The following is a 27,653-nucleotide window of genomic DNA, read 5'->3' as shown; positions in this document are numbered from 1 at the left end:
GCTCAGCCCAAGGGGCCCAAAGGTCCTGCTCATCAGCAGCCAGCTAGGTGCACTGTCCCTCAAGACTGCACCCTGCTGGTAGGTGGTGGAGCTGGGCCTATTGGAGCCCTTAACATGGGACTTCAGAATGCGGATAGGAGTCTGTCTCCTCCTTGGGGAGCTGGATGTCTTCCATTGGCTGGGGAGGCCAAGGTGGCACTGAAGGAAGGGTTAGGCCCAGCAGGGGGAGAGGAAGGCAGTCTGATTGGACCTCAGTGGCTTCAGGTCCATGGCAGCATCTGTGGCACTGGGGCCTTGGCAGTCTCTAGATATCCCCTTGGGTAAATCTGGCTTTGGGCCCAGGTAGTCACATCTGATTGGGAACCAGGGAGGAGCCCTGGGGCAGGTGTAGTGTGATGGGATTTGCATTTAGAAAGCCCCTATCCCTGCTGTGGGGATAGTTTATAGAGAGGGATGCTGGAGGCAAGGGTGTGTGTAGCAGGGCTGGGGCCCCCGGGGAGAGTTGGAGGCTGAGAGATGGACATGATTAATACAGGGGCCTGCTGGGTTCTTCAATCCCTGTAGCCCTGCACAGGACAGAGGAGCCTTCTTCAGCCAAAGAACACACCAAGGAGAAAGAGGAGGACTAATGGGTGGGCTGCTGCTTCTCTCTCTTTTTTTTGGGGGGGGGTACTGAGGATTGAACTCAGGGGCATTGGTCCACTGAGCCACATCCCCAGCCCTATTTTGTATTTTATTTGGAGACAGGGTCTCACTGAGTTGCTTAGTACCTTGCTGTTACTGAGGCTGGCTCTGAACTCGCAGTCCTACTACCTCAGCCTCCCGAGCTGCTGGGGTGACAGGCGTGTGCCACCACGCCCTGCTTTTCCTCTTTTCTTTTTTCCAGCACTGAGGATGGAAACCCAGGCCTTACACTATGTGAGATGATTGCTTTGCCACTGAGCTATACCCCCAGCCCATGGAGCTGCTTCCCAGAGTGATGACAACGTTCCGGAAGTAGGTAGAGGTGATAGGTGCCATGAAATTGCACACTTTGGGTGAATAGCATGATATGTGAATTATATCTCAATAAAGTTATTGAAAAAGAGCAAGGAAGGTGGCAGGCACTGACAATGGATGGGATGTAGAGACAGGCAGGGCAGTGTTGAGGACCGCTCCAGGTTCCCACTGATGTATTTATGCCATCAAGAGACCAGAAACACAGTCCTCTTGCTGCCCATGCTGCTGCTGCCCCCAGGAGATCCTGGGGCAAGGCCCAGAGGCAGTTTGCAAAAGACAGCCAGACTGGGACTGCAGATTGACAGTGACCTCGGGGAGTGGACGTGCTGACAACAGCTGAGTTCCACCTCACTATGTTGCCCACACTGGCCACCAGCTCCTGGTTTCAAATGACCCTCCCGCCTCAGCCTCCTGAGTAGCTGAGATTAGAGGCATGTGTCATTGAACCCAGCTAACTTTTTACTTTTATTTTTTAAATTTTTAAAAATTTATTAGATGTAGATGGACATAATAACTTTATTTTTAATTTTTACGTGGTTCCAGGGATCAAACCCAGTGCCTCACGTATGCTAGGTAAGCGCCATACCACTGAGCCACAACCCCGGCCCACTTTTTATTTTTGATCCATGAGGCATATCATGCCATGGGGCACAGAGACACTGGTGCCCCATGGTGCTGAGGGAGCCCTCAACAGAGCTAGGGCAGGGTATGGAGGTGGCCAGATAACTGCTGCTGTCTGTTAAGGCCTGGCTAGGCTGCATGATCCACAACCAGGAGAAGTATTTGCGGTGTTCTTTGCTCTGTAGCAAGGGACATCTCTGTGGCTCTGGAACCATGGAGGAAGTGAACTTAAGAGAGGGAAGGTTCTGGGCTGGGGTCGTAGCTCCAGGGTAGAGCTCTAGCCTAGCATGTGCGAGGCACTGGGTTTGATCCTCAGCACCACATAAAAAATTGAATAAAGGTATTTTAAAAGGGGGGTGGTTCTGGAGATCAGGGGTGACAGCCCTTGTAGATGAGTGACCTCTGGGCAGAGGTGGGTGGCCCATGAAGCTGCCCTGGGCCACAGCCACATGCAAGTCCATGTCCTTCTGGGAGTACTCAATCTGTGCCACCTGGGCTGTCTACCTGGCCTTTAAGGTCAAACCAGCCCTCGCCAGCAAAGTGGATGTTTAGAAATGGGGAGAAGCCAGTGTTCCTTCTCTAACTTTGCTCAAGCCTCATGCTGACTTATGGGTGTCCAAAGCCCAGCCAAGATGACAGGGCTGCATGTGACATGCAACTAGACTCCACTGTGGAGGCTGCAGAGCTGACAGATGGCAAGGCTCTGCAGGAAGCCATAGCTGCTGTGACCCTTGGTGCTTCTCGCGGGGCACTGCAGGCCTATGTGGCGCTAACCTTCTTTGGTGGAACTGACTGGAGATGCAGCTGGCGCAGCAGCAATAGAGCTGTCCGTGCCTTCCTGTGGTGGTGGCGCCTCCCGCAGGGTGCACAGAGTACAGGATGCAGAGGAGCTGGCTCCAGCTGCTCTGTCCATTTCCTCAGAGCCCAACTCCAGCTGCTAGCAATTCACTTAGCCTTGAGTGCCGGAGATGTAGTCACTGGGCTGGGTGTTCACGGCTGACTGGCAGACAATGGTGACATTCTGGGAGGTGGCTGCAGTGTCACTGGACAGCCTTCTTGACTGGTAGCAGACCTGGAAAGTGGTGACCCAGAGGCGCTGGCAGTTGAGGTTAGGTAATGGGCTGGAGTGACAAAGGGGTAGCCACCTGACCAGAAGGGAGTCAGGGTGGGGTGCCACTCCCACTCCAATCTTGCCCTTGTTTATGCAGAGGAGTGGGGGGGCGCTCAGGCTGAGGGGCCGGGGCAGAGAATCAAGCCTCTTTCAGTAGCTTACTCTATCAGGGCCTGGAAGGCCATAAGTGCTGCTCTGTCCCCTGCGGGCTGGAAAGAGACTCCTCAGCAGCCCCCTCCTGAGATTCCCACTCCAGGCCCCCCATCTGCTCTTGGTCCAGGACACATCCAGGCCAGTTAGCCACCACGGCACAGGCAGGGAGTCTTCCCATGGGGAACTTCCCTACCAAACCCATCACTTCCCAAGCATGCAGTCCTAGACTCTCAGAGTGTGTGGCTTTGTGGTGGCCAGCTGTTGTCACAAGAGGACAGTGAAGCATAAAATAGGGTTTATTGAGGGAAGCAGATGGGCAGAAGGCCAGTGGGGGCACCAAGCTGTCACTGTCTAACAGTGGGTAGCACCTCTCTGGCCAGCTTGCCAGCTAGGGGAGCCTATTATGGGGTGGGGGCAGGGACCTGCTGTGCAGGGTCTCTAGCAGGCAGGGGGCTCTCACTCCCCTGTGGGTGTCAGTGTGCCCTCCTAGGACACTCAGTCCTGCAAGGCTGGCAGCTATTCAGCTCCCCAACAGGAAGAGGGAACACACCTTGCCACCACCTAACTCTCATCACCTAACTTCAGGTGAACGTGGGCAATCCAGGGCAGCACTGCTGTGGCCCGGATACATTGGCCTGCTCCAGCTTCCTGCCACATCTGGGCTGGCCCCCACTGCCAGGAACGACACCTGCCACAGGAGTCATGAGCATGGGTTTAATTCAAGCTGGAAAAGAGCACAGGAAGGAAGGCCAACGAGCCCTGGCGGGGCCTGCTCTGCAGTGGTTATAGAGGGCCACGACCCAGTGGGAAGCGGATGGCCAAAGACCAGGAAGGCCTTCCAGAAAGACCTGGTGTGGCTTGCATGGGTCTTTGGAGGGTGGGTGGCTCAGCTGGAGGGAATGGGACTTCCTGCACTGCTCTGGCTCAAGGCCACTTCACCTTTCTCTTGAACTCAAATGGGGGCCACACCCTGCTGGAAAGTCCTTGGCACAGTCACAGGCTCTGAAGATGAGCAGCAGCAGGGCAGGCGTGGCCTCTGGAGGTGCTTCTCCAGAGCTGAGGAACCCGGGGCCAGGCGCATCCACTGCCCTGCTCTGCCCCACCTCTGGGCACTTGTCTGCTGACACAAGTGCCCCTTCCCAGGATGCCTCTGAGGAAGTGTGAAGGCCTTCCATGCTTCAGAAGAGGGAGACAAGTTTTTGTCAAGCAAATCTGAGTGGATGGGAAATGCCTGCATGGACAGGGAGCATCTGGGTGCCAGCAGCCTCTGACAGGGCTCCTGCTCTGTCTCCGTGGAGATCCACCTCACTGGGACTCGCTGTCCGGCTTTAAATCTTCAGTGTTCCTGATAATGAAGAAACCCACATCATTACAAAGGTTGGAACAGGGTGTAAATAGACAAGAAAGCTAAGGAGTCTTGGAATCCTTTCTTCCTAGAGAGAACCATTAGCTCGTTTTTATACACCCACCCACACACAGGTCAGGGCATTGCACACACGAGTTGTTCTATCAAGAAATATCCCAGCCCAGAGTTCAATTTTTTTTTCTTTTTGAGGTGCAGTGTTCTTTTGGGGGGACGGAATCAGGGCCTCACTCACATAAGGCAAGTGCTCTATCACTGAACTTATCCCCAGCCCCAGTCCCAGGTTTTTTATTGGATTGCTCACACAGGGACTTTCTGCCTGGTTGACTGACTGCTGTCACTAAAATCTCACCCTCTCAGAAGTAGGTGTTCAGTAAAGATCCCAGGTACAGCTGGGCGTGGTGGTATATGAGTATGATCCTAGTTACTTGGGAGGCTGAGGCAAGGGGATTGCAAGTTCAAGGCCAGCCTTAGCACAGGGAACTGGTTACCAGCTAGGCATCTGCCTCTGGAGCAGCTGTTCCAAAGGCAGGAGTCTGGGACCTACAGCTTTAAGAATGTTCTGCACCTTCTGTGTTATATTAATTGGCTTTTTTATGTTAAGCCAAGTTTATATTCCTGAGATAAATCTCCCTTGATCATAATGTATAATCCTTTTTTATTTTGAGGATTCTGTTTGCTGGTATTTTATTGAAGATTTGCTTCTATATATCTTTTTTTTTTTTTAAAGAAAGAGTGAGAGAGAGTGAGAAAGAGGGAGAGAGAGAGAGAGAGAATTTTAATATTTATTTTTTTTTTAGTATTTGGCGGACACAACATCTTTGTCTATATGTGGTGCTGAGGATCAAACCCGGGCCGCACGCATGCCAGGCGAGCACGCTACCACTTGAGCCACATCCCCAGCCCTGCTTCTATATTTCTAAGATATACTGGTTTATAGTTTCTTGTGATATCTTTGCTTACTTTTGGCATCAGGGTAATACTGGTCTTTTATTTATTTTTTTTAAAGAGAAAGACATTTACTTTTTAGATTTCGGCAGACACAACATCTTTTGTTTGTATGTGGTGCTGAGGATCAAACCTGGGCGGCACGCATGCCAGGCGAGCACGCTACCGCTTGAGCCACATCCCCAGCCCCAATACTGGTCTTATAGAATGAGTTAGGAAGTGTTTTCTCCTCTATTGGAAAGAGATTATGAAAATTCCTCCTCCTCCTCCTCCTCCTCCTCCTTCTCCTCCTCTCAGTACTGGGGACTGAACCCAGGGCATTGCACATGCTAGGTAAACACTCTACCACCAAGCTACATCCCCAGCCCTTCTTATTTTTTATTTTGAGATAGGCTTTTACTAAGTTGCCTAGGCTGGCCTTGAACTTGCAGTTCTGCCTCAGCCTCCCAAGTAGCTGAGGTCACAGGCATGACCACCACATCCAACAAGATTTGTGAATGTTGTTGATCCTTTCAAACAGTCAATTTTTGGTTTTATTATGTTCCTCTATTATTATTTTTCTTTTTAAAAAATTTTTATTAGTTATTGATGGACCTTTATTTATTTATTTTGTTTATATGTGGTGCTGAGAATCGAACCCAGTGCCTCATACTTGCTAGGCAAGTGCAGTACCACTGAGCCACAACCCCAGCCCTATTATTTTTCTATTCCTTATGTCATTACTTTTTTTCTTATCTTTATTTTCTCCCCTTTGCTTGTTTTAGATTTCATCTTCTCGGGCTGGGATTATGGCTCAGGGATGAAGCACTTGTCTTGCACATGAGAGGTACTGGGCTCGATCCTCAGCACCACATAAAAATAAACAAATAAATAAAGATATTGTGTCCAACTGTAACTAAAAAGAATTTTTTTTAAAATTTCATCTTCTTGGCTTTTTTTTTTTAAGTATATCAACATGGAGGTTTAGGTTGTTGAGATCTTTCCTCTTTTTAAAATATAACTTTATAAAAATTTTTTTTAAAAGGCACCATAAAAAAATAAAATAAATAAAATATAACTTTGTAGCTATAAATTGTCCTCTAAGAACTGCTTTTGGTGCATCCCAGTGACATCCTTTCTTCAACCTCAGGTGCCTCCCCACCCTGAGTCAGAACTACCAGCCCAACTACACCCACAACCTGTGAGGACCCACCAGAAGCTGTGAGGACCTCCAGGTTTTGGGGAGATTTGCAACATGACATCATACAACCAAAGCAGTTACCCACAAATCTGCTGGCTTTCAGAAGAACAAGTCTCGAAGCACTGTTGAACTTCAGGCAGAAGTTTTATCTTTTCTGAGAAAGAAAATTGAAAAGATGAATTAAGAATTCTTTTCTTGTAGAAGTTCACTGAACAAATGACCCACCTTGATAATGATGAACTCAAGGCCCTGGGGCTAAAGAAAAGCAGGCAGAGTGACTCTGACTGGGGGATGCATTGGGAATTTTGGTTTTCTAATACCCAAAACCTCTGGTGTAAGGTAAAATGGCTACTTGAGACCATGAGAGTTGGCCTCCAGCCCCCGTCATCAATGGGAGCTCACTAGAAGCCAAGTCACGTGCCAAAGCCTCTGAAGACTTCCACTTCTTGTTTAAGACAAACCTGGGGTTTCTCATGGAAATTTATATCTTTAAGCATAAATGAAGTATCTTTTGGTTGTTTTCTACAACTTGGATTCATTTCTACCTTATACCAGCTGGTCCTTACTGTTCACATGGATTAATGTGAGAAAAATGATGACTTTTTTTTTGACATTTTTTTTAGTTGTAGATGGCACAATACCTTTATTTGTATGTGGTGCTGAGAATCGAACCCAGTGCCTCATACATGCCAGGCAGGTGCTCTGCCACTGAGCCCCAGCCCCAGCCCCACAGGATGCCTTCTAAAGGCTGGTTTTCACCAGGTGCGCAGGGGCACAATTGTAATCTCAGTGACGTGGGAGACTGAGGCAGGAGGATACCAAGTTTAAGGTCAGTCTCAGCAACTTAGCGAGACTCTGTCTTAAAATAAAAAATATCAGTGGTAAAGTGCCTCTCAGTTCAATCCCCAGGACCAAATAAATAACGTCTGGTCTGGTTTTACATTTGTTTAAGTGCGGGGAACCCATTTTCAATTCAATATGATTAATTGTAGACAAACTCTGTGTGTGTGTGCCTGTGTACACTCCACACACATCAGCACAGCCTTCTAGAGTAGGCTATATTTTTTTTATCAGATTTTCAAAAAGACAATGACCTGTAAAAAAACAAAATCTGTCTTAGAACTAAAGAAAGAAGAAAGCTGGTAGTTGGGATAGGCTGTGTTTGCAGGGAGGACGGGTGTGGGGTGGTTTCAGGCGACGGGGAGGAGACATGAAGGGTCTGGAAAGGCAGTAGGGCCAGACATGAAGCTCCAGAGGGACACCTGTCTCCTGGGCTGGCAGAGACCGTGACATCCACAGCTGTTCTGCCTTCCCTGACTCCCACCCACCTGCCTGTGTGTACCTGGGTCCTCCTGCTGGGCTGGGTTGGGGAGCCGCTCCCGCTGCCGCAGGGCCTCCAGGCCCACCAGGTCAGGTTGGTGGCAGTGGCTGCGCATCACCATCACCCGATGGCCCTGGGTGATGGCCCGGCTGCGGCAGCCCAGCCGGGCCTGGTCCCGGCACATCCAGTACACCTTCTCACCAGCGGCCTTCTCCTTCCTGTACAGGAACGACTCGTACACCAGGAACCTGCCCCCCAGGGAAGTCCTCAGGAACTCCAGGGGCTCCAGGGGCTCTGGAGGGGAAAGAGAGCGGCATGGGGCCCTGGAGCCCAGACCTGCTGGCAGGGGATGTGCCTCCGTGTCAGAATGGAAACACAATCCCCCCAGAAGGAACCACTGTGGTCCCGTCTCCCTCACCCTTCTGCCTGACTTTTAGGGCCACAGGGACTAAACCTCAGACCTACTAGCCCTGACACCCACAAATGCAGACTGGCTTCCTTTCCAAGGGCTCTGTTGCTAACCCTGAAGCTGCCCAAACCCTGAGCTCTGCTGGAGAGCTCTCCTGACCACTAGAACTATGCCCTTGCTGGCAGGTTCCCAGGGCAGAAGCTGGGTCATTCTGGGGGACCTATGGCTGATCCGGTCCAGGTACCAGGGGTCTCCCAGTTCCCTGTCCACCTGCCCCTCAGCCAGCAAACTCTCAGACATTTAAGAAGCTGAACTAAAGGTCTTGTGATATTGGAGGTGGGGTGGCCAGAGAAAACCAGGTGGGAACTAAAGCTGGGGCAGCACAGGGAGAACAGGAGAAGGCAGGAAGACAGATTTGAAAGACAAGAGACCTAGAGTGGACAAAGCATCCAGGCAGGGAGACCGGGGCCCAGGCTTGCCCATCCTGCTCCCCTCTGCCCGCACCTGGGCCTTCCCAGTGGGTCAGGTTGGGGAAGTGCTCCCGCTGTCGCAGGGACTCCAGACCCGCCAGGTCGGGTGGGTGGCAGTGCCTGCGCATCACCATCACCCGCTGGCCCTGGGTGATGGCCCGGCTGCGGCAGCCCATGCGCGCCTGGTCTCGGCATGTCCAGTACACCTTCTCGCCAGCGGCCTTCTCACGTCTGTACAGGAAAGAGTCGTACACCAGGAAGGTGCCCCCAAGAGGCGTCTTCAGGAACTCAGGACCTCCTGCGGAGATGGGGAGGCAGTTAGAGAGTGGGAGCCTGGAGCCCAGGCCCCAGCAGGGAAGAAGTGGGGTGTGCCCCTGTTTTCAGAGCCAAGAACAGCATGGCCCCTGAATGAGGACCCCCCACCTATCTGCATCACCTACTCACTGTTAGGTGGCCCTGAAGCCCAGGTCACAGAACCCACCATCCCTCCAAAACAGCTGGGCCTTTAGCTGCTAGGGCCTCCCTTTCCTGAGGAAGGAGACTGACCCACAAGGACCCTGCAGGTGGAGCGTCCACCCCACAGTACCCACCGGAAGGTAGCTACAGCTTTGTTATATGTGCTCATCTATGAGGGCTCCCACGGGGCTAGCAGGTGGGCGTGTGTTGTACTGCTCAGAGGAAAAAGTAATGGCTTTGGGGAACAAAGAAGCTCAGGAGCTAAACAGGGATTTGTGACCTAGAGGGACAGGGCTGCGGAAAGGTCACTCCCCTGGGAACCAGGCTGAGTGGAGATTTGAGCAAGGGCGTGGGGAGGAGGGTGGGAGCAGCCTGAATCACCTGCAGGACAGCCCTTCCCATTTCACAGAGGACACCCTCCCCCAGTCCAGGCACAGGGTCCACACAGAGGGGGCTGGAGGCACTCAAGTCCTCAGATAGCAGGAGAAGCCAGGAGAACAAGGTGAGGGCCAGGGCGGGGCATCTGGCTGTGGAACCACCTGGAGAGCACAGGGAGTAGAGTAGCTGGGATGCTAAGGGGAGAGGCCCAGGAGGAACAGCTGCAGGTGCAGAGTGTAGCACAAGGCCCTGGATCAGGAACAGGCAGCCAGCCAGGAAGGAGTGGGGACACCTGGCTGAGGCAAATAAGATACATATGTGACCATGGGCCATGGGTTCACTGCCTTCCTCACTGCATTAAAATGTCAGGGAATAAAAAAGGCACAGAACAGAAGGCCAAAGACTTGGGGAGGAGGAGGGGAGAGTAGGCCAGAGGAGCCGACAGAATGAGAGATTAGGACCGGGGGGCAGGAGGGTAGTTAAGGACATGGCAGACTGAGAACTCAACCAGGCCTGGCAGGGAAGCGACCAGGAAGCCAGAGGAACCCTCGGCAGAGCCCAGGGAGGGGAACTGGAGACGTGAGGTCCACAAAGATGGGGTCCACCATGGGCCCCACACAGCAGGCTGGGGGAAGAGCATGGAAACAAGATGCAGCAGCACGTCAGGAAGAAGTCTTGGGGAGAGATGCTGAGCCATGTGTAGGGAGGAAGTCGAAGTCTGCACTGGAAAGCTCACACTTCTATCCCCTTTCCTGCCCAAGACCAGAACACTGGCAGCCAGGCTTGTGTGCCCTGGGCAGGTCTGTCCTGTCTATCCTGCTCAAAGACCCACTGAGGCATGGCCTGCGGTCCCGTGGCAGACGTTTGGACTGGTCAGCACTTGCATGCAGAGCCAGCCAGAGTCTGCCTTCATCGTGAGCAGACCCTGGGGGGTAACTGGACGTCCAAGAGGAGCTGCTTCTGGAAAGACTATGGCAGACAATTGGAGAAAGGAGACTTGAGGAAACCAGGCTGCAGCCAATACAGGAAAGAAATGGAGGCCATCACTCTGCTGAGACTGTGGAACATGAAGGGCATGTTCAACTACAGAGCAGAAACTGGCTACGTGCAGTGAGCACATCTGTAACCCCAGGTACTCGGGATGCTGAGGCAGGAGGATTGCAAATTCAAGGCCAGCCAAAGCAACATTAGTGAGACCCTGTCTCTAAAAATAAAAAGGGCTAGGGATGTGGTTCAGTGGTAGAGCTCTTCTGGGTTAAATCCCCAGTACTGCAGGAGTGGGGGGGGCAGGAAATAAGAGAAGAAACTTAAATACAGCATTAAAAAACAAAACTGAGAAAATCTTGGACAATTTCACAAAAATATCAGTCATCCCAGGAGGCTTGACATCCCAGTAATGGAAGGCACAGAAAGAAACCAGATGAGGAACACAGGAAGATGCTCTCCATTGAAGGGCACAGGCTGAGGCCTGAAAGGCCCCCAGTGACCCCTCACAGCCAGGCACAGCAGGGAAGGGCAGAGAGCCCCAAGTCCTTGAGCAGAGCCATCGCACAGGGGCAGGCACTGGGGAACTGCTATGCTGGTCCACAACAGGTTCAGCCGCCACAGAGGGATCCTTCACAGCCTGGTGCCCACACACGGTTGCACGACGAGGGGAGCTTGCCAGAAGCTCCAGATAGGCAGGGTCTCAAGTAGTCCCTGCCAGGTAGACCCAGGAGTGACCAGAGGAGGGACTTCCCCAGCCTCAAAACAAGAGCGAAATGAAGAAAAAGAGACAGGCCCAGGGGCAGGGGGCTGTAGAAGACACTCTGGGGTGGTGGCCAGCCAGGTCCCAGCCCCCAGGCCAGGCAGCAGCAGGGCCCAGAGGCCATCACCAAAGGACACAGAGCTATTGATGAGGTTGGTACAGGGGGTTGGTGCAGGGAGGAGGAAGGAGGCTGCAGCAGGTCCTCAGAGGACCAGGCAAAGCAGCTACTGGACCACAGAGAAGGCAGAGCGCTGCGTAGGGAAGGGCAGTAGGACACCCCGGCTCGGCTGGGACAGGCCTCCATGGCAAAGTGGAAAGAAATGAGCAAAACGGGCCTGGAGAGGCCACTCGCTCGCTTTCTCTGGCCAGAAGTCAACAGTGACAAGGAAACTGGAAATCCAATTCATAGTGGTAGAAAGCTCAAGATCAGGCCTCAGATGCCCTAAGAAACAACAGGATCCCCGTGGAGTGGTGTTTGTGGGGTGGTGATGGGCGCGGATGTGCCTCACAGTCTCCTCTCCCCGAACCAAAAGTGAATGGAAATAGAATAAAGTGGGAGTCGGAGAGAATTCAACCAGGGCTCTCAGGTTTGGGAGAGCTTTAGGGCTGAAAACTATAGAATAGGAAGAGGCAGGAGCGAGGAAGTACCTGACCGACCATCAAAGGCGAGCCGGGAAGATGAGAAGATGGGGCTGAACTCACTCTCCCCGGCAGGCAGGATGGATGAGGACAGGCATAGACTCACATGGGGTGACCCCAAGAACAGGAGAGTGAGGCATAGGCTGGGGTGCTGCTTCATGGCAGGGCCCTTGCTTAGCATGCGGGAGGCCCTGGGTTCCATCCCCAGCACCAACAAAACTTCAAACCAAATAAAACACCACTCATGGTTGTGGTGATCAGATAGGGACAAATACAACAGATCTGTGACAAGCTGGGGAGGTCTGATACCAACTTTGGGCCCCAGATTGTAAGAGGGGCTTGTCACAGGAAGTATGTTTATCTGCTTGCACTGTAAGCCTGAGGGGCGGGCTGGGTGGAGCAGGAGGTGAGCTCACACTCAAGAGAGTGGGATGCAGGTGGGCTGAGGGGCGGGGGCCAGGGGAGCGCCAGAGGTGGCGGATGTGGCTCCTCCAGCATCTTCACCTAATGAAGGAGGAGGGAGCAACATGCGAGGCCAGGAGGGAAGCCTGCGAAGTCTTCCAGGCACCTGTGCTCCCCCGCTGGGTGGGGCTGGGGCGATTCTCCCGCTGCCTCAGGGTCTCCAGTCCCACCAGGTCGGGTGGGTGGCAGTGGCCTCGCATCACGGTCACCCGAGAGCCCTGGGTGATGGCCCGGCTGCGGCAGCCCATGCGCGCCTGGTCCCGGCATGTCCAGTACACCTTCTCGCCAGCGGCCTTCTCCCGCCTGTAGAGGAAGGACTCATACACCAGGAAGCTGCCCCCGAGAGGGGTCCTCAGGAACTCAGGACCTCCTGAGGAAAACCAGAGGGGCAGTCAGGGAGGAGGCAGGGAGCAGGTAAGAGGACTGAAGATGCAGGGGCAGGCTGGGCAGGCTGCATGTCTCCCTGGAATTCAGGAAGCAAGGCTCAAGGTGTGGCCAGCTGGGAGCCAACATCCTCAAGGACAAAGACTCACCAGGGTCCGCATCCTGGTCCTCATCAAGGGATCCCTGCAGGGCTTGGGGTTGGGCAGGCAGCTCCGGATCTTTGACTTTAGCTTTCTTTCTGGGCCGGGGCCTGGTGAGAGTCAGGGTGCCCGGCCCCCTGTGGTAGAGCAGGCTGTCCACACCTGGGAGCTGCTTGTCCGCACAGCCCTCAAGGCCATCTGGCCTGGCCTGAAGTTTCTCCATGGCTTTCTCCTGCTGCCTCCGAGCCTGTAAGCCCTCCATGTCGGGTTGGTGACAGTGGCCCCGCATCACTGTCACCCGTTGGCCCTGGGTGATAGCACGACTGCGGCAGCCATGTAGGGTGTGGTCCCGGCAGGTCCAGTATACCTTGTCCCCCACAGCCTTCTCCCGCTTGTACAGGAATGACTGGTGCACCAGGAAGCTGCCCCCATAGCATGTCCTCAGGAACTCGAGGGGCCGGAAATGGCCTGCGGGAGAGACCCAGGGCAGTCATGAGACAGAGACAGCAAGAAGGGAAGGAGCCAGGGGTCCCAGGAAAGATGGCTAGCAGCACAACTGGCGACTGAAAGGTGTTTTTCTCCTGTATGGCTGGTTTGTGCTACGGCTTCCCCAGAGCTGGGCATGTGCAGAGCCTGGGTATGTTCCCACTGACCCTCCCTGCAGCCACCCAGGGAGGAATTGGAGTTCCTCTCCCGGGGCAATGAGGTGTCCCAAGCTCCTGGGTATAAAACACCAACTCAAAATCACTCTGGCAGGGGATGAGCTGGGCTGTGACTCAGCAGCCTATGTTCCCAGACACAGGTTATTGTTTAGGGCTTGTTTAATTTTTTTTTTTTTTTTTAACCAGGGATTGAACTCAAGCACTTAATCTCTGAGCAACACCCCCAACCTTTTTTTTTTTTTTTTTTGAGATAAGGGTCTCACTAAGTTGCTTATAGCCTCACTAAATTTAGAGGCTGGTTTCAAACCTGAGATCCTCCTGCCTCCACCTCCCAAGCCACTGGGATTACAGGCATGCACCACTACACCTGGCTAAGAATTTTTTTTTTTTTTAAAGAGAGAGTAAGAGAGGAGAAAGAGAGAGAGAGAGAGAATTTTTTTTTAATATTTATTTTTCAGTTCTCGGCGGACACAACATCTTTGTTGGTATGTGGTGCTGAGGATCGAACCCGGGTCGCACGCATGCCAGGCGAGCGCGCTACCCCTTGAGGCACATCCCCAGCCCTAAGAATTTTTTTTTAATCTATCTACATTTTGAACAGTACATGCACATGTGCTATAAAACTTAAATGATACTGAAAGACACACAGTGGAAAAGAAGCCCCTTGCCCTGTCCTGTCCCAGGTACACAATATAGCATCACCTCCACTCCTTCCATCCCTTCTGGGTCAGGAGGCCTCAGCCTTCTGGAATCTAGGCCCACTTCCTAGTTAGTGGTAACAAAACCATGAAAATTCACATCTATCTCTTGCCAGGGCCCCACCTGCTGGGCTGGTGCTGAGCACTTCCCATGCATGGAGCCCACATCTCCATAACATCCAGGTTATCACACCTGCCTTAGGATAAATCTCAGAAATGCTAGAATTTAAGCTTATTTTCTGAGGCTATAGGGCCATCACCAGGTGGGGCTGGCATTTGCTCAAACTACAAGGCCAGAATCACTGGAACCAGTTAAAATTCTGACTTACGAGACCCTCCCCCATCAGATAATTCTGGAAGAAGCTGGGACCCCTACATCACAGCTGGTCCAGGAGCAAAGATGCTGTCCCATGGGCTTAATCATAGGGTCATGCTTATATTTTTTTAGTCACTTTGACCTTGAGCACATCTTTTTTCTCTTGAGTATACTTTAAAAAAATACATATTTTTAGTTGTAGATGAACACAATACCTTATTTTATTTATTTATTTATTTTTATGTGGTGCTGATGATTGAACCCAGGGCCTGGCACGTGCCAGGCGAGTGCTCTACCGCTGAGCCATAGCCCTAACCCCTCTTGAGTAAGTATACTTTTAAAAACACATGGGTGCTGGGGTTGTGGCTCAGTGGTGGAGTGCTTGCCTAGCATGTGTGAGGCACGGGTTCGATCCTCAGCACCACATATGAAAAATAAAGGACCATTAACAAGAACAACAACAACAACAATAAAAGAGCACATTTAGGGCTGGGGATGTGGCTCAAGTGGTAGTGTGCTTGCCTGGCATGTGCAGGGCGCTGGGTTCGATCCTCAGCACCACATAAAAATAAAATAAAGATGTTGTGTCCACCGAAAAATAAAAAAATAAATATTAAAAAATTCTCTCTCTAAAAAAAAAAGCACATTTATAAAAAACAAACAAAAAACACATGGGACACTGATGTTTGGTGTGAGAGGGGCAGGTGATATGTACTCACCCATCCCCAACGTTGGGCGCTTCTTGGGTGGCAAGCTCAGCAGTGACAGGGCTCGGTACCCCACGTACTCCTCTTGGGCTGGCTTGTTCTGTATCTGCCCAGGTGGGGGCACCAGCTCCTCGGGGTTCAGCCACGGGCCCACCCGCTCAAGTGGCTCCTCCACTTGGCCTACAGGGCCCTGGGGTACCTGAGGGTCCCCCAAGCCCTCTGGCAGGGCCGGGCTGGGCAGCTTCTCCCTCTGGCGCCGAGCCTCCAGTGCTTCCTTGTCAGGTGGGTGACAATGGTCTCGCATCACTGTGGCCCGCAGGCCCCGGGTGACAGCCCGGCCTCGGCAGCCCAGACCTGCATGCTGGCGGCACTTCCAGTACACTTTGTCCCCCACAGCTTTCTCCTGCTTGTACAGGAACGACTCATACACCAGGAGGCGGCCCCCAAATGGGGTCCTCAGGAACTCCAGGGGCTGTGGAGCTGCTGGGGGAAGGGGAGGGCTGGATTAGCTCTCCAGGGGCTTAGATGAGAGCCACTGAGGGGAGGGGGCTCTGGAGTGGAGCAGGATCACTGTGTGCAGAGGGTACATTCTCAGAACCCCACTGTCAGCCCCAAAGCCCAGACTTTCCAGGCTGGTTTTATCGTGGTAGAGCGGGGTGTTTTTGATAAATTGAAGGAATTCTGCTCATCACTGCAATTCCCATGAGGGAAGGAGGATGGGGTGCCTAGGAGGCACTATACTGCACATGGGTGACATCCCGTTGTCTGCACCTCAGCCTGGGATGGATTGGGAGGCTCTGCCAAGAGCAGGGACAGGACATTCAAGGTCTGCATGATGGAAGGGTGGGTTCACAGGCACACATTTCAGCATGCAGGCTCACAAACGAACCCTCACCTGTATCCAGCTTGCTGCGTTTCTGCTCAGGAGCCCTCAGGCTGGGCTGGACTACCAGGGCCTGTTCCTCCTCGGCTGGAAGGATCTGGAGGGTGCTAGCTAGGGTTTCAGGGCCAGACATCTCCAAGGACACAATGCAGTGCACTTCTGTGGGCTTGTCCACCCCATCCCCATCCTGGTCAGAGGCCATCAGCAGGACCAGATTGGAGAATTCCTGGGGTTTCCCGGGGGCTGCTGGGACGACATCTGTGCCCACATCGGGGGAAGGCTCCTGGCCAGCCTTCACGCTCTCATCCTCCTGATCACTGGGCTCAGGCAGGGGCATCCCGAGACCAATGGCCTGGCCCTCAGGCCACACTCAGTACTCCCACCCCGGCAGATAGGTGTCTCCTCTTTCTCTTCCCTGACCAGGGGAGTCCAGGGGCTCTGTCCTAAGGAAGGAGGCAAAAGCCCAGTCAGTAGAGGAAGCCTTTGGCCTCGGGGCTCTAGAAAATGGACCTGGGATGCAGCTGGGGCAGATGGGGCTGCCCTGGTGATAGGGCTGAGAGGCTGGGCAGACTGATGGAAATAAGGGCCTTGGGCCTGTGCTTCTGCTCTGCAGACACTGCTCCTGGGAGCCTTGGGCACATCCAAGCTGCACCTTCCCCATCCACACACTGTACATGGTGATGCCTCTCTCCAGGGCCCTCAGATGACTCACATACTAGTAATTAAGTTTCTATCTACGGAGCCTCGTCATCCCAGCCCAGATGCAGTGTCATCACTGCTATTCCATTTAAGCTGCTAGCCCAGTATTATGAGTCAACCATTCTTACTGACCCAGTATTCAGATGAGGACACCGAGGCACAAAAACCTGACATTCCTGAGGCCGAAGAGGCAGGAAGGTAGACCCAACTATTTCTGCTTAGATGCCCAGGGACCTTCCTGGCTTTCTTTGACCCCATCTACGTCGCCCTGACTCTGCACCTGTCAAGGAACAAAGGCCTGGACAGCAGTGGCACTTTGCAGACCTAAGCACTGAAGCCCTGGGATGTGGGACTTTCTGGAGTCACAGAGCCAGCCCCTAGTCTAATGTGGAGGTCCCAGGCCATTCCAGTCCTCCAGAGATGCCAGTGTCCCTCCAGAGCAGTGACCTTGTGCCTGTACTGTTGCTGACACTGCCTCAGCAGTTGGAGCAGGGCAGGTGTTGGAGAATCCTTCCAAGCCACTGGGGGGCTCTCTGACTTCCAGCCTGGAGAAAAACAGATGGATAACCAGGAGCCAGTGCAGGGCCCAGCTGGTCTGGAGACCCACCATGGGTGGGTTATCAGCCTGGGTTGTCTGTCTGTCTTACTGGGGCAGCTGGGTAGTGTGCATTAATGGGGTGGTTCCCACTGCTCAGTAAGAGCCACTAAATAAAACTGCAGCACCCCTGTCATTTTTAGCTTCTTTACTGAGGAACCTCACCTCCAAACTTCTGGGATTCCATTTCCCACTGACCTCTCACTTCTGCCCCCACGCTCCCTGGTCAGGAGCCCCCAGCCAAAGTCCTGGTCAGTTCCAAGAACCAAGTGTGAAGGCGCTGAGTCCCAACAGCCTTCCGCATCAGCGGGCGCTGCACTGGGCAGCAGTGAAGACCCCCAACCCTGGGCTGGGGATGTGGCTCAAGCGGTAGCGCGCTCGCCTAGCATGCGTGCGGCCCGGGTTCGATCCTCAGCACCACATACCAACAAAGATGTTGTGTCTGCCGAGAACTAAGAAAAAATAAATAAATGTTAAAATTCTCTCTCTCTCTCTCTCTCTCTCTCTCTCTCTCTCTCTGTCCCCCTCTCTCTCACTCATTCTTAAAAAAAAAAAAAAAAAAAAAAAAAAAAAAAAAAAAAAAAGACCCCCAACCCAAGGGACAGGGCTCGAAGGAAATCTTCCAAGTAACAGATAATTGATGGGGAGCCCGACGCACCCCAGCCTGTCCTCTGCATCATCCCCCCAGCCTCAATCCAGCCCCTGGACAAGCCAACCCCTGCTCTTCCTGTGCGTCCTTTCCAGCCCTGCCCATCCCAACCTATGGGGCAACGGGGTACACCAGGGACCTGGGGGCTGTCTGTGGCAGAGACCCAAGGTGGCCTCTAAGACAGAAAGTGGCACGGCCTGAAGCCCCGCTCACATGACGCCCGCCCCCGTGCTGACGTCCCTCTGCAGGCAACCCGTCCCTCGGCTCCCCTGGCCCATAGTCCGGGAGTGAAGGGACTGAAGGGACGGCTGTGGCGACTGAGACCTGAGTCCTCCCTGACTGGGGCCTCGAGCCACTGGCTCCCGAGCCCACCCACAGAAGGCCTTTCCGACTGCTCAGGCCACCCACTCACTGTAGCCATGTGGCTGCTCCCCACCCAGCACGTGGACCGAGAGGAGGACCCCTCTGCAGCCTCTGGGCAAGCTGGGCCTCCTGAGTCAAAGTGGGTGCGACAAAAGAAACCACCGCCACGTTCCCATAGGCCTGCACCTGGAGTCTGAGAGCGGACCACGCAATCCCTTCAACTAAAATTCTATTTAAAAGGCATCCAAGATCCAGGTACCTCAAAAGATACGGAAAAGCGCCAAGGCAGCAAGAGTCCCAGCATGTGTTGACCTCCCCCTTGGGGAAGGGCTGGGCCCCGTAACATACCAGAGTTTGGATTTGGTGGACTGGTCCCACTCTCCCTGTTAAAGAACTTGGAGTGGTAGACTGTTAAATGACCCCAGATCCTCCTTTTGAAGTATTCAGGGCTCTTTGCAGTGGGTTTTGTATCCATCCTTGAATCTAGACTGTCCTCAGTGATTTCCCCAGAGTGAGAGTGCCCAAGCCCTCCTCTACATGGGCCATAGCCACAGGAGGAAGCTGTGTGGAAGGCCATGTGCAGGGCACCCAGCCACTGCCAGACATGGAGGGGATTATCTCATTCCTGCCAGGCCACTGCCCCTCCAGCCATATGCACCCAAAGAACCCTGATCAATGATAAACTATTGTTATTTTGATCAGTAAGATTGGGGTCATTTGTTACACAATAATTGATACACTTGGCAAGTGACTGCACCTAGGAGGTTGAGATGGAATCATCCTAATAGTTGCGAAGCACCTGGCATAGAAAATAAAATAACTTTTTTTTTTTTTTTGTGGTACTGGGGATTGAATGCAGGGGTACTTTACCACTGAAGCATAGGACTCCCTCTGAAACACACATGCCTGACCTTCAGGGAAAGATTCCCCCACATGAGAGGATGAACCACAGAAGGTGGCCCATCCATACAGTGCAATGTTATTTAGCAAATAAAAAGAAATGAAATTCTAATACATGCTTAGTGAAAGAAGTCAGTCACCAAAGACCAAGTATTGTAGGAATCCATTAATATGAAATGCTTAGGGACTGGAGATGTAGCTCAGGGGTACAGTGCTTGCCTACAATGCACAAAGCTATGACTTCAGTGCCCACCCTCAACCCCCAAACACACACACACACACACACACGCACATACATATGTATATGTATGTATATACTTACATATACATGTATGATGTCTAGAACAGGACAGTCTATGGAGACTGAAAGCAAACAAGTTGCCTGGGCTGAGAGGAAACAAGAGAGTGGGGAGTGATGGCTAAGGGTATGGGATTTCCATTTAGGGTAATGAAAATGTTCTAAAATGGTGAGGTTTGCACAATGATGTGATTACACTAAAAACATTGAATTATATGGTATATTAACTGTAGCTTAGTAAAGCTGTTAAAAACCAATCCTTGTAAGTATGACTCACATTTTGGGGGTCACTTGGATGAAAAAGGTTTTCTACTCCTTAGACTGCTCTACTAGAGTTCTCCTACCTGGGCTTGGTTTCCTCATCCCAGTAGACAGGTGGCATGAATTATATGTTATATGTTGTGATGATTTTTTTCTTTTTTGGGGTGAGGGGGAATTAAACCTAAGGGTGCTTTACCACTGAGCTACATCCCCAGCCATTTTTTACTTTGAGACAGCCTTGCTAAGTTCCCAAGACTGGCCTTAAACTTGCCATCCTTCTACCTCAACCTCCCTACTTGCTGGGATTACAGTCACACCAGGCTGTTGTGATTTTTTTTAAGTATTAATATCATATCCTAAAAATTATATGGAACCCATTTACAAATGTTAAGAACATAATGCTGGTAGATCACCCATAATTCTGCTAAATGCACAACAATTTCCATTCTCATATTAGTGCCTTTAGGGCCCACTTTGTTATCTGTAGCACACAGTGTTCAAACACGTGGTTTACTACTTTTTTTCCTCTTTAGAGCAGAACACCTCACCTGCAGACCAGATGGAGCCCTTGTAAAGGACCACAGCATTATATGGGCCCTTAACAGCTACAAAAACACACCAGCAGCAATATTCTAAATGGCCGCACGATGGCGATGTTTCCCACAATATGTTTCCACTGCTTTCTTGATAAAATGAAATGTTTTCAAATAAAGAATCTGGAAATTTTTCCTGGGACGGGGATGGGCTTTAAAAAGACTCCCCAAAAGTCTATGAAAAATGTTAATTAGAAAGCAAGATCCAATGAACCCATTATGCCTCATCATCTTACATAGAATTAAAAACTTGAGGCAGTGGGTTAAGAAATTCAGGAAAGGCCAGGCACAGTGCTGCAGGCCTGTAATCCCAGTGCCTCAGGAGGCTGAGGCAGGAGGATAGTGAGTTCAAGGCCAGCCTCATCAATTTAGTGAGGCCCAGTGGTTAAGTACCCCAAGTTCAAACCCTGGTACTACAGAAACAAAAAAACAGACTGTTACGAAGACACTGACACTGCCTCTATCTCTTAACTCACTTGTCTTCCCTTCTATTTCTTCTCCATTTTGGTCACATTTGTTATTTATTGACTATTTTTCTTTTATAAGTCGATACCTTTCAAACAATTAAATAAATAGGGCATAATAAATCAAAACGTTGAAAGTGTTAAGAATGGTGATTTTATATTTTCTCTAAGCTGTACCTCCTAGTTTCTTCTCTAACTCTAACTTAGAAAAAAACGTGGATCCCATTACCGTGCAACCTCCGAAGAGGCTGGATTTCTTCCCAAAGGAAGCTGCAAGGAGAAGCCCAGCAGACGCCCTCCAGTGGCCACGGTCATCCTCGCCAGCTTGGGGACCTATCACACTGCGAACTCAAATGCCCGCCCCAAATGCACCCTCGAAAGAATCACACCAGCCCCCTCTGGAGGCTGTTCTACCAAACCACTGGCCAGGACACTTGAAAGACCCCATCAGGGAAGACTAGAGAGAGGAGCGTCCACCGCGGCACGCGGAATCCGACTGCATCCCGACTGCATCCCGGCACAGAAGCCACGCACCGGAAGCACTGCTGAAAGCTGAATACGGTCAGCCGCTTGGCTTAACGGCGGCGGTATTCCAAGACTAATTTCTGTGTTTCGCTTGTCCACTGTTAAAAATGCTGGGGAGAAAAATGCTGGCATTCAGGGAAGCTGGGTGAAGGGTATATTTTTGTAATTCTTTATTTTAGTTTTTGCAGCGCTGGAGATCTAACCCAGGAACTTACGTACACTGTAACCCTCAGCTAAACTCCAGCCCTATTTTTTACAATTTTTTTAAATGTAAAATTAATACAAAATAAAAGTCTTCTGAAAATCCAAGTTTCAAATTTATGGAAGCAACAAGTTGAGAGAGAGAAGGAGTAACCTAGGGACCTTCTGTAAAGTGATGAGAGAACAGAGTGCACATGTCCTCCTGCCCACAGTGGGCACAAAAGTGACCTGCCCAGATTCACCTCATTGGTCCTTGACTTGAATCTATATCAAGAGTGAGATGCTATGACATGGGCCCATCCTCCGCTGCTGAAACCCGACAACCTCCCTTCCAAATGCCACCTTCTTCCCTGCTCTGCCACTGGGGAAGTGTTGGCCTCAGGCAATTAAGTGTCTAGGACAGCTGATGAGGTCCAGAGCCAATGTGCCTTCCTCTGGCCTGAGCAGTGGGTGCTTAAAATAAAGCCAGGCATGAAGAAAACGGCTCTAGAGAGCTGGGTCATGCCTTGGAAGTAAGTGGTCAGCTGTATCAGTGTCCCTGCAAACCAGTTGCTTTATCATTCATTACAGCTTTGCACCACAGGAGCTCAAGATGAATCTGGCCAAGGGGGACACTGTAGGAGACTGAAAGAAGTGCCAGGGTTACCATAGCTACCACCTTGGACAGCGTCTCTATTGTAGGGTCCAGCCTCTGGCCAGCACAACTCCATCTTTGTGGGGTCACCAGCCTGCTTTCCTTGACCCACCCAGCTTGGCTATGGTGGCAGCTGCTAGCCACTGCTAATCTCAGGGTTATCTTGCCATTTTTTGTTTGGCTTATCAGAAGCTGTACCTCTGAGGAACAGCACTAAATCCCAGTTGAAATCTCACAGAAGTATGTGTCTTCCCAGCTGGACCATAGCAAGACTGCCTCCAAGAATCCAAAAGGTTGAGACTTAGGATTTTCAGGATTTCTGTTACCAAAGACCAACCATGTGCCAGGTGCAACTAGCATGCATCTCTTTACTCATCTCCCAGATGACCTATCACTTAGATTCTGGGGCTCTGTGTTATCACTGAGGAGGAAGTTAGGGCCCAAGCTCAGTCCCCATGGTAAAGAGCCAGGATGATAAGGGTGGCCACCATTCAAACCTCCCCTGCCTGTCTTTGTTCCTACCTCTTGAATTCTGATCCATTGGTGTCAATAGGCCAAGGCTCCCACTGCCCAGCTAGGGTGATCTTGCCTTCCAGGTGACACTTGACAATGTCTGGAGACATTTTTGGTTGTTATATTAGGGTGGGGGTGGGGTCAGTGTGACTAGTGTCTAGTCCATGGAGGCTGAGGTTGCAGAACAGGGCAGCTGTGGCAACCACACCACTCACCACAGGGAGTGTCTGCTGTGAACTAAGGACAGTGCCAAGGCTCAGAAACCCCCTCAAGACCAGCATTTAAAAAATGAGGTAGAAGCAGGCACAGTGGCAAATGCCTATAAACCCAGTGGCTGGGGAGGCTGAGGCAGGAGGATTTAGAGTTCAAAGTCAACCTCAGCAATGGCAAGACGCTAAAGCAACTCGGTGAGACCCTGTTTCTAAATAAAATACAAAATAGGGCTGGAGATGTGGCTCAGTGGTTGAGTGCCCCTGAGTTCAATTCCCAGAACCAAAAAAAAAAATGAGGTAGAAGGGAAAAGCTGCCCTGCACATATTTTCATGAAACTTTTATTTCAATTATTTGAGTATATTTAATTAGAGTTTATATGAAAATTCTCTGGGCACTTGATCAAACATAGATTCTAGGATGGGGGTATAGCTCAGTGGTTAGCATGTACTAGGCCCTGGGTTCAATCCCAGCACTGCCAAAACAAACACAGATTCCTGTATTCCACATCAAAATTCTGGTTGAGGATCTAAAGGATTCAAGAATCGAGATTTGAAAAAAAAATCAAGATTTTTAATAAATATCTGAGTTTTCTTTCTTTGTTTTTTGGTATTGTACTGGGAACTGATGCCAGGTGCACTTTACCACTGAGCTGCATCCCTAGCCCTTTTTGTTTCTTATTTTGAGACAGGGTCTTACTAAGTTGCTGAGGCTGGCCTTGTACTTGTGATCTTCCTGCTTCATCCTCTGGAATTGTTGGGGTTATAGGCATGCACCACCACAAACATCTGTGTAAGAGTTTTTATTTCTTTTTTTTTCTCTTCCCCTTGTCTAAGGCACTGTTTTCAAATGTTCTGGTCACTGGGCCTAAAGTCATTAGGTTCTAGAAAGCAATTTTTAAAATTGCATAGGAAATATCAATTTGCATTACTGTAATAAAAGTATTTTTTTATAAAATTTTTATTATACATATATATTCATTACAGGTTGATTTAAATATACATTTTTTTTACTTTGATCACTGTTTTGGGTCCTATATTTTGGGATTTTTTGTTTGTTTGTTGTTTGGTACTAGGGATTAAACACCTGGGGGCCCTTAACCACTGAGCCATAGCCCTAGCCCTTTATTTTTATGTTTTAAGATATGGTCTTGCTAAATTGCTTAGGCTAGCTTTGAATTTGCAATCCTCCTGCCTCAGCCTCCCAAGCCACTGGGATTACAGGCATGTGTCACTGTGCCTGGCCCTAATGTATATATTTTGTGATATTAAATTTTCATTCTACAAAGACTTTTCAGGTCAGACAGATGGAAATAGGATATTCAAGCATCTCAATGTTTATGGTTTGTCACTCTCTTATCCCCTCCTCCCAAATTGAGGGTATAGAGCAACAACTCAAGTGCCATACTCACACTGTTTCTTTGACACTGCCCTCCTGCTGGTGGTCTCAAGAGGCTCAGTGTGGGCCCCAGAGCCACATAATATTAGGAATAGTCAGGTGTCTCTCAGATACCCTGAGTCCAAACTCTAACTGCTAAGTTCCTGAAAGCCAGGAGCCTCTCCTGGAAGCTGATAGCAGTTACTTTCAACCATGAGAGAAAACTACATCACTATCCACCTACACCTGGGTCTGGGGCACCAGCTTATGAGGGAGGAGACCTCAAGTCCCATGACTTCTTTGGCTGCTTCTCTGGCTACTTCACCTGTGAAGTAGGAAAAGCAGCAAATGAAATACTCTAAGTGAAATTCTTCTATAAAGAGTACAGCATCAAGGACAGAAATTCGTGGTCTAGGCTCAGTAGGTCCTAGGCAGTGGAAGAGGGAGGAGGAAAGGCCCTGCAGGTAAAACATCACCTGGATGATCACTGTGCTTCCCCACCAAAGAGCCATTAGGGTTGGAGGTGTGCTCTGCCTAGTGCATGGGCCCTCTGTGATTAGCACACACTCTGGGTGCACTTATTCCTGGGAGATACTGAAGGTGGTGGACCCCAAAGACTAAGATCTGCTACTAAAATCAGGGTTCCTGCCGCCAGCATGATGGGGTCTTCTGAACCAGACACTTGCTTGTTATGGAGAACTGCCCTGTTTATTATAGAATGTTAAGCAAGACCCCTGGCCTCTACCTGCCAGACAGATGCTATTATCATTCCCCACAAGTTATAACAACCAACATTGCCAAATACCCCCTGAGGGCAAAAATGCCTAAGAGTCACTGATCCAAAGCAAATTAGAAATGCAGAGAGTACAGGAAGGGAAATTGAACTAATAATATCAGCTCCATATCCCTTGCTAAATTTGGGATCTTGAATATTACCTAGAGGCCCAAGAGGTAAAGGCATACTCCTGGGGCTGGGGCTCAGTGGTAAGGTGCTTGCCTAATGTATGAAGCCATCCTGAGGTTCCATCCTCAGTACCACATACAACAACAAAAGGCTTACTCCCAGGGCAGCCCTACTGGGAGGTGGTTGGAGCTTTAGGAGATGGGGGGTACCATTCAAAGAGATAGTGGGACCCCACCCTTCTTCTCACTCTTCTTCCTGGACTTGAGTTGAGCAATTTGTTCTGTCATGTTCTCCCTGCCATTGCCACCCAGTACCCCTACCAGAGCCCCAAAGCAATGGATCTTCCAGATCTTGACCTGGAGCCTATAAAAATGTGAGCCAAAATTAACTTTTTCTCTTTATAATTATCCCAGGCATTTTGTTATAATGACAGAAAGTTGACTAATATATTCCTTGATCACCCTAGATCAGAATCTTGGGTAACATATTCCCTGATGACCCTAGATCAGAATCTTTTTTACATAGCCTGATGTGTTATCACACACATCTTCCATTTCATTTTCTCTCCTGTCACCTGAGAACTTTCTTCCTTACTGCTTCCTCTTCAGCCCACACTAAACCCAGGCAATGTTCTTCATCTTCTTCAGCTTGCAGCCACTCCAGGGCCGACAGGTTATTCTTCCCAAACCTTAACTTATGTCACGCATCTCCCAGTAAAAATCATCTCTGTTGGCATGGCTTAGCTCATCATGAGCTTGGCAGTACACAGGTTTCTCTGTAGCACCTATTTCACACACTGTTCCCTTCCACAAATCTCATTTATGGCTTTTGGAAAAAGAATAAGATAAACCTGATGGTATCATACCATAGAGTCTTAATCAAGCACTGGAAATGATATTGGCCCTGGTAAAAAAAAATTGTAAAAATATCCCTTTCTTTGGAATTGAAGTTTATACTTGATTAGCTGATTGTGGAAATTCAGTATCCTCTGAATGCAAGAAGTAGAGGGTTTAAAGCAGGGTTTCAAGCTGGGCATGGTGGTGGCCCGCCTGTAATCCTAGTGGCTTGGGAGGCTCAGGCAGGAGTATTGCAAGTTCAAAATCAGCCTCAGCAATATAGCAAGGCCCTAAGCAACTTAGGGAGACCCTGCTTTGAAACATAAAAAAATAAAGGCTGGGGATGTGGTTAGGTGGTTAAGCAGCCCTGGATTCAATCCCTAGTACCAAATAAATAAATAAATAGCAAGAAACAAGTAGGCTTTTGAGCTGTCAGACCCACTAGATCCCTCATCAATGGGTTAGCAACAGTCTTTTGGAATGGAGCGGAATGGAATGAATTAGAATGGAGCTAGAATAGATCTGCGTCATGTGAGCTGGGGTAAGCGGCTTCCTTTAAACTTGTGCTTGAGTAATCTATATCTACAGGCACAGGGAAACATGTTTCTAAGTGTAGGTTGAGTCAAAAAGTTTGAAAGCCATAATGGGCAATCTATAGAGTCAGAACCCGATAGAGGTGGGTAAGAATCAGCAAAAAGTGCAAGGTCACTGGGACCCTTGGACGCAAAGAAGGGACCGGGCAGGGGTGGGTGCGGGATGGGAAGCCACTGGGCGGACACCGCTGGGGAAGGCGAGCAAATGTGGGGATTCCCGATTTGGGGGCGCCAGGCTTAGTCCAGGGGTCGGATGGGTTGGGGAAAGGAGAACCAGGAGAAAGGAGGCGAATCGCGGGTGTCGGACAAGGAGGCGGCCGGAGCCCGAGACGCAGAGCCGGCACCCCCCTCCCCAGCACAACAGCCCCAGGACCCAGGAGAGCCGGGCCGGGGCGCATCTAACCGTGGGGCGCAACCAACCGTGGGGCGGGACCCTCCGGGACCCTCCCTGCCCGCTGGGGCCCGTCCTCACCGACGGCAGCGGGCCCTCCCTCTCCGGCGACGGAGCCGCGGCGGGTCCCTCGGTCTCGGCCGCGGCAGCCGCAGGCGTCGACCTGGAGGCCCAGTCCCCTCCGGCCAACACGACCCCAGCGCCCGCTCCCCGCCCAACCTGCCCCTTCGGGAGCGAGCCCCGTGCCCGCGCGCGCGACCCCGCGGGGAAGCCGGCCTCTCCGAATGCCCAAACGGGCTCCTAGCGATCATGCGCAGTAAAGCCACGGAGTCGTTTCGTGGGCAAATTCCACTTCTCCGGGTCTTCCCGGCGCGCCGCTGAGTTGATGGCCTGGCCAATAGGCTTGTAGGGGCGTGGCCCTTTGCACGAAAGAGGCAAGACCATCCTGGGATTGGGAGATCGCACCAAGGGGCAGGGCTCCCTCCACGCAAAGGGGCGGGGCAAATGGGTTTGATTGAAAGCTCTGGATCTTCCCAGAATTTGACTCTGCGCTGATAAAAGTGGGGCGTTTTTGTAAATACATACCTAGGCTTGTCGCTT

At 51.0% G+C, this 27,653-nt stretch overlaps 1 protein-coding gene and 1 long non-coding RNA gene across 6 annotated transcripts; one reads left to right on the top strand and one right to left on the bottom strand.

Moving 5' to 3' along the window:
• The first annotated feature begins 199 nt into the window (after window positions 1-199).
• LOC144367569 (uncharacterized) lies at window positions 200-6,903 on the top strand. Its single transcript, XR_013427090.1, has 3 exons — window positions 200-632; window positions 887-4,261; window positions 6,325-6,903. It is a non-coding gene; the product is annotated as an uncharacterized LOC144367569 (long non-coding RNA).
• Window positions 3,585-27,366, bottom strand: Flywch1 (FLYWCH-type zinc finger 1). Of its 5 annotated transcripts, none has more exons than XM_040277938.2 (10): window positions 27,135-27,366; window positions 22,101-22,219; window positions 16,060-16,490; window positions 15,177-15,647; window positions 12,791-13,249; window positions 12,364-12,627; window positions 8,610-8,873; window positions 7,718-7,990; window positions 6,457-6,529; window positions 3,585-4,229 (listed from the first exon to the last, which is right to left on the bottom strand). In XM_040277938.2, exons 3-10 carry the CDS (start codon window positions 16,382-16,384, stop codon window positions 4,190-4,192), a joined length of 2,169 nt encoding a protein of 722 aa, XP_040133872.2. In that variant the 5' UTR covers window positions 16,385-16,490; window positions 22,101-22,219; window positions 27,135-27,366; the 3' UTR covers window positions 3,585-4,189. The 5 variants fall into 5 exon arrangements, with proteins under 5 accessions (XP_040133872.2, XP_021590573.2, XP_005337830.2 ...); XM_021734898.3 differs by lacking the exon at window positions 22,101-22,219 and adding an exon at window positions 17,194-17,291; XM_005337773.5 differs by lacking the exon at window positions 22,101-22,219.
• Window positions 27,367-27,653: the final 287 nt, after the last annotated feature.

This window comes from Ictidomys tridecemlineatus, chromosome 10 (genome assembly GCF_052094955.1).
Source record: "Ictidomys tridecemlineatus isolate mIctTri1 chromosome 10, mIctTri1.hap1, whole genome shotgun sequence".
Classification (NCBI taxonomy): Eukaryota; Metazoa; Chordata; class Mammalia; order Rodentia; family Sciuridae; genus Ictidomys; species Ictidomys tridecemlineatus.
This window is presented reverse-complemented; position numbering and strand designations above follow the sequence as displayed.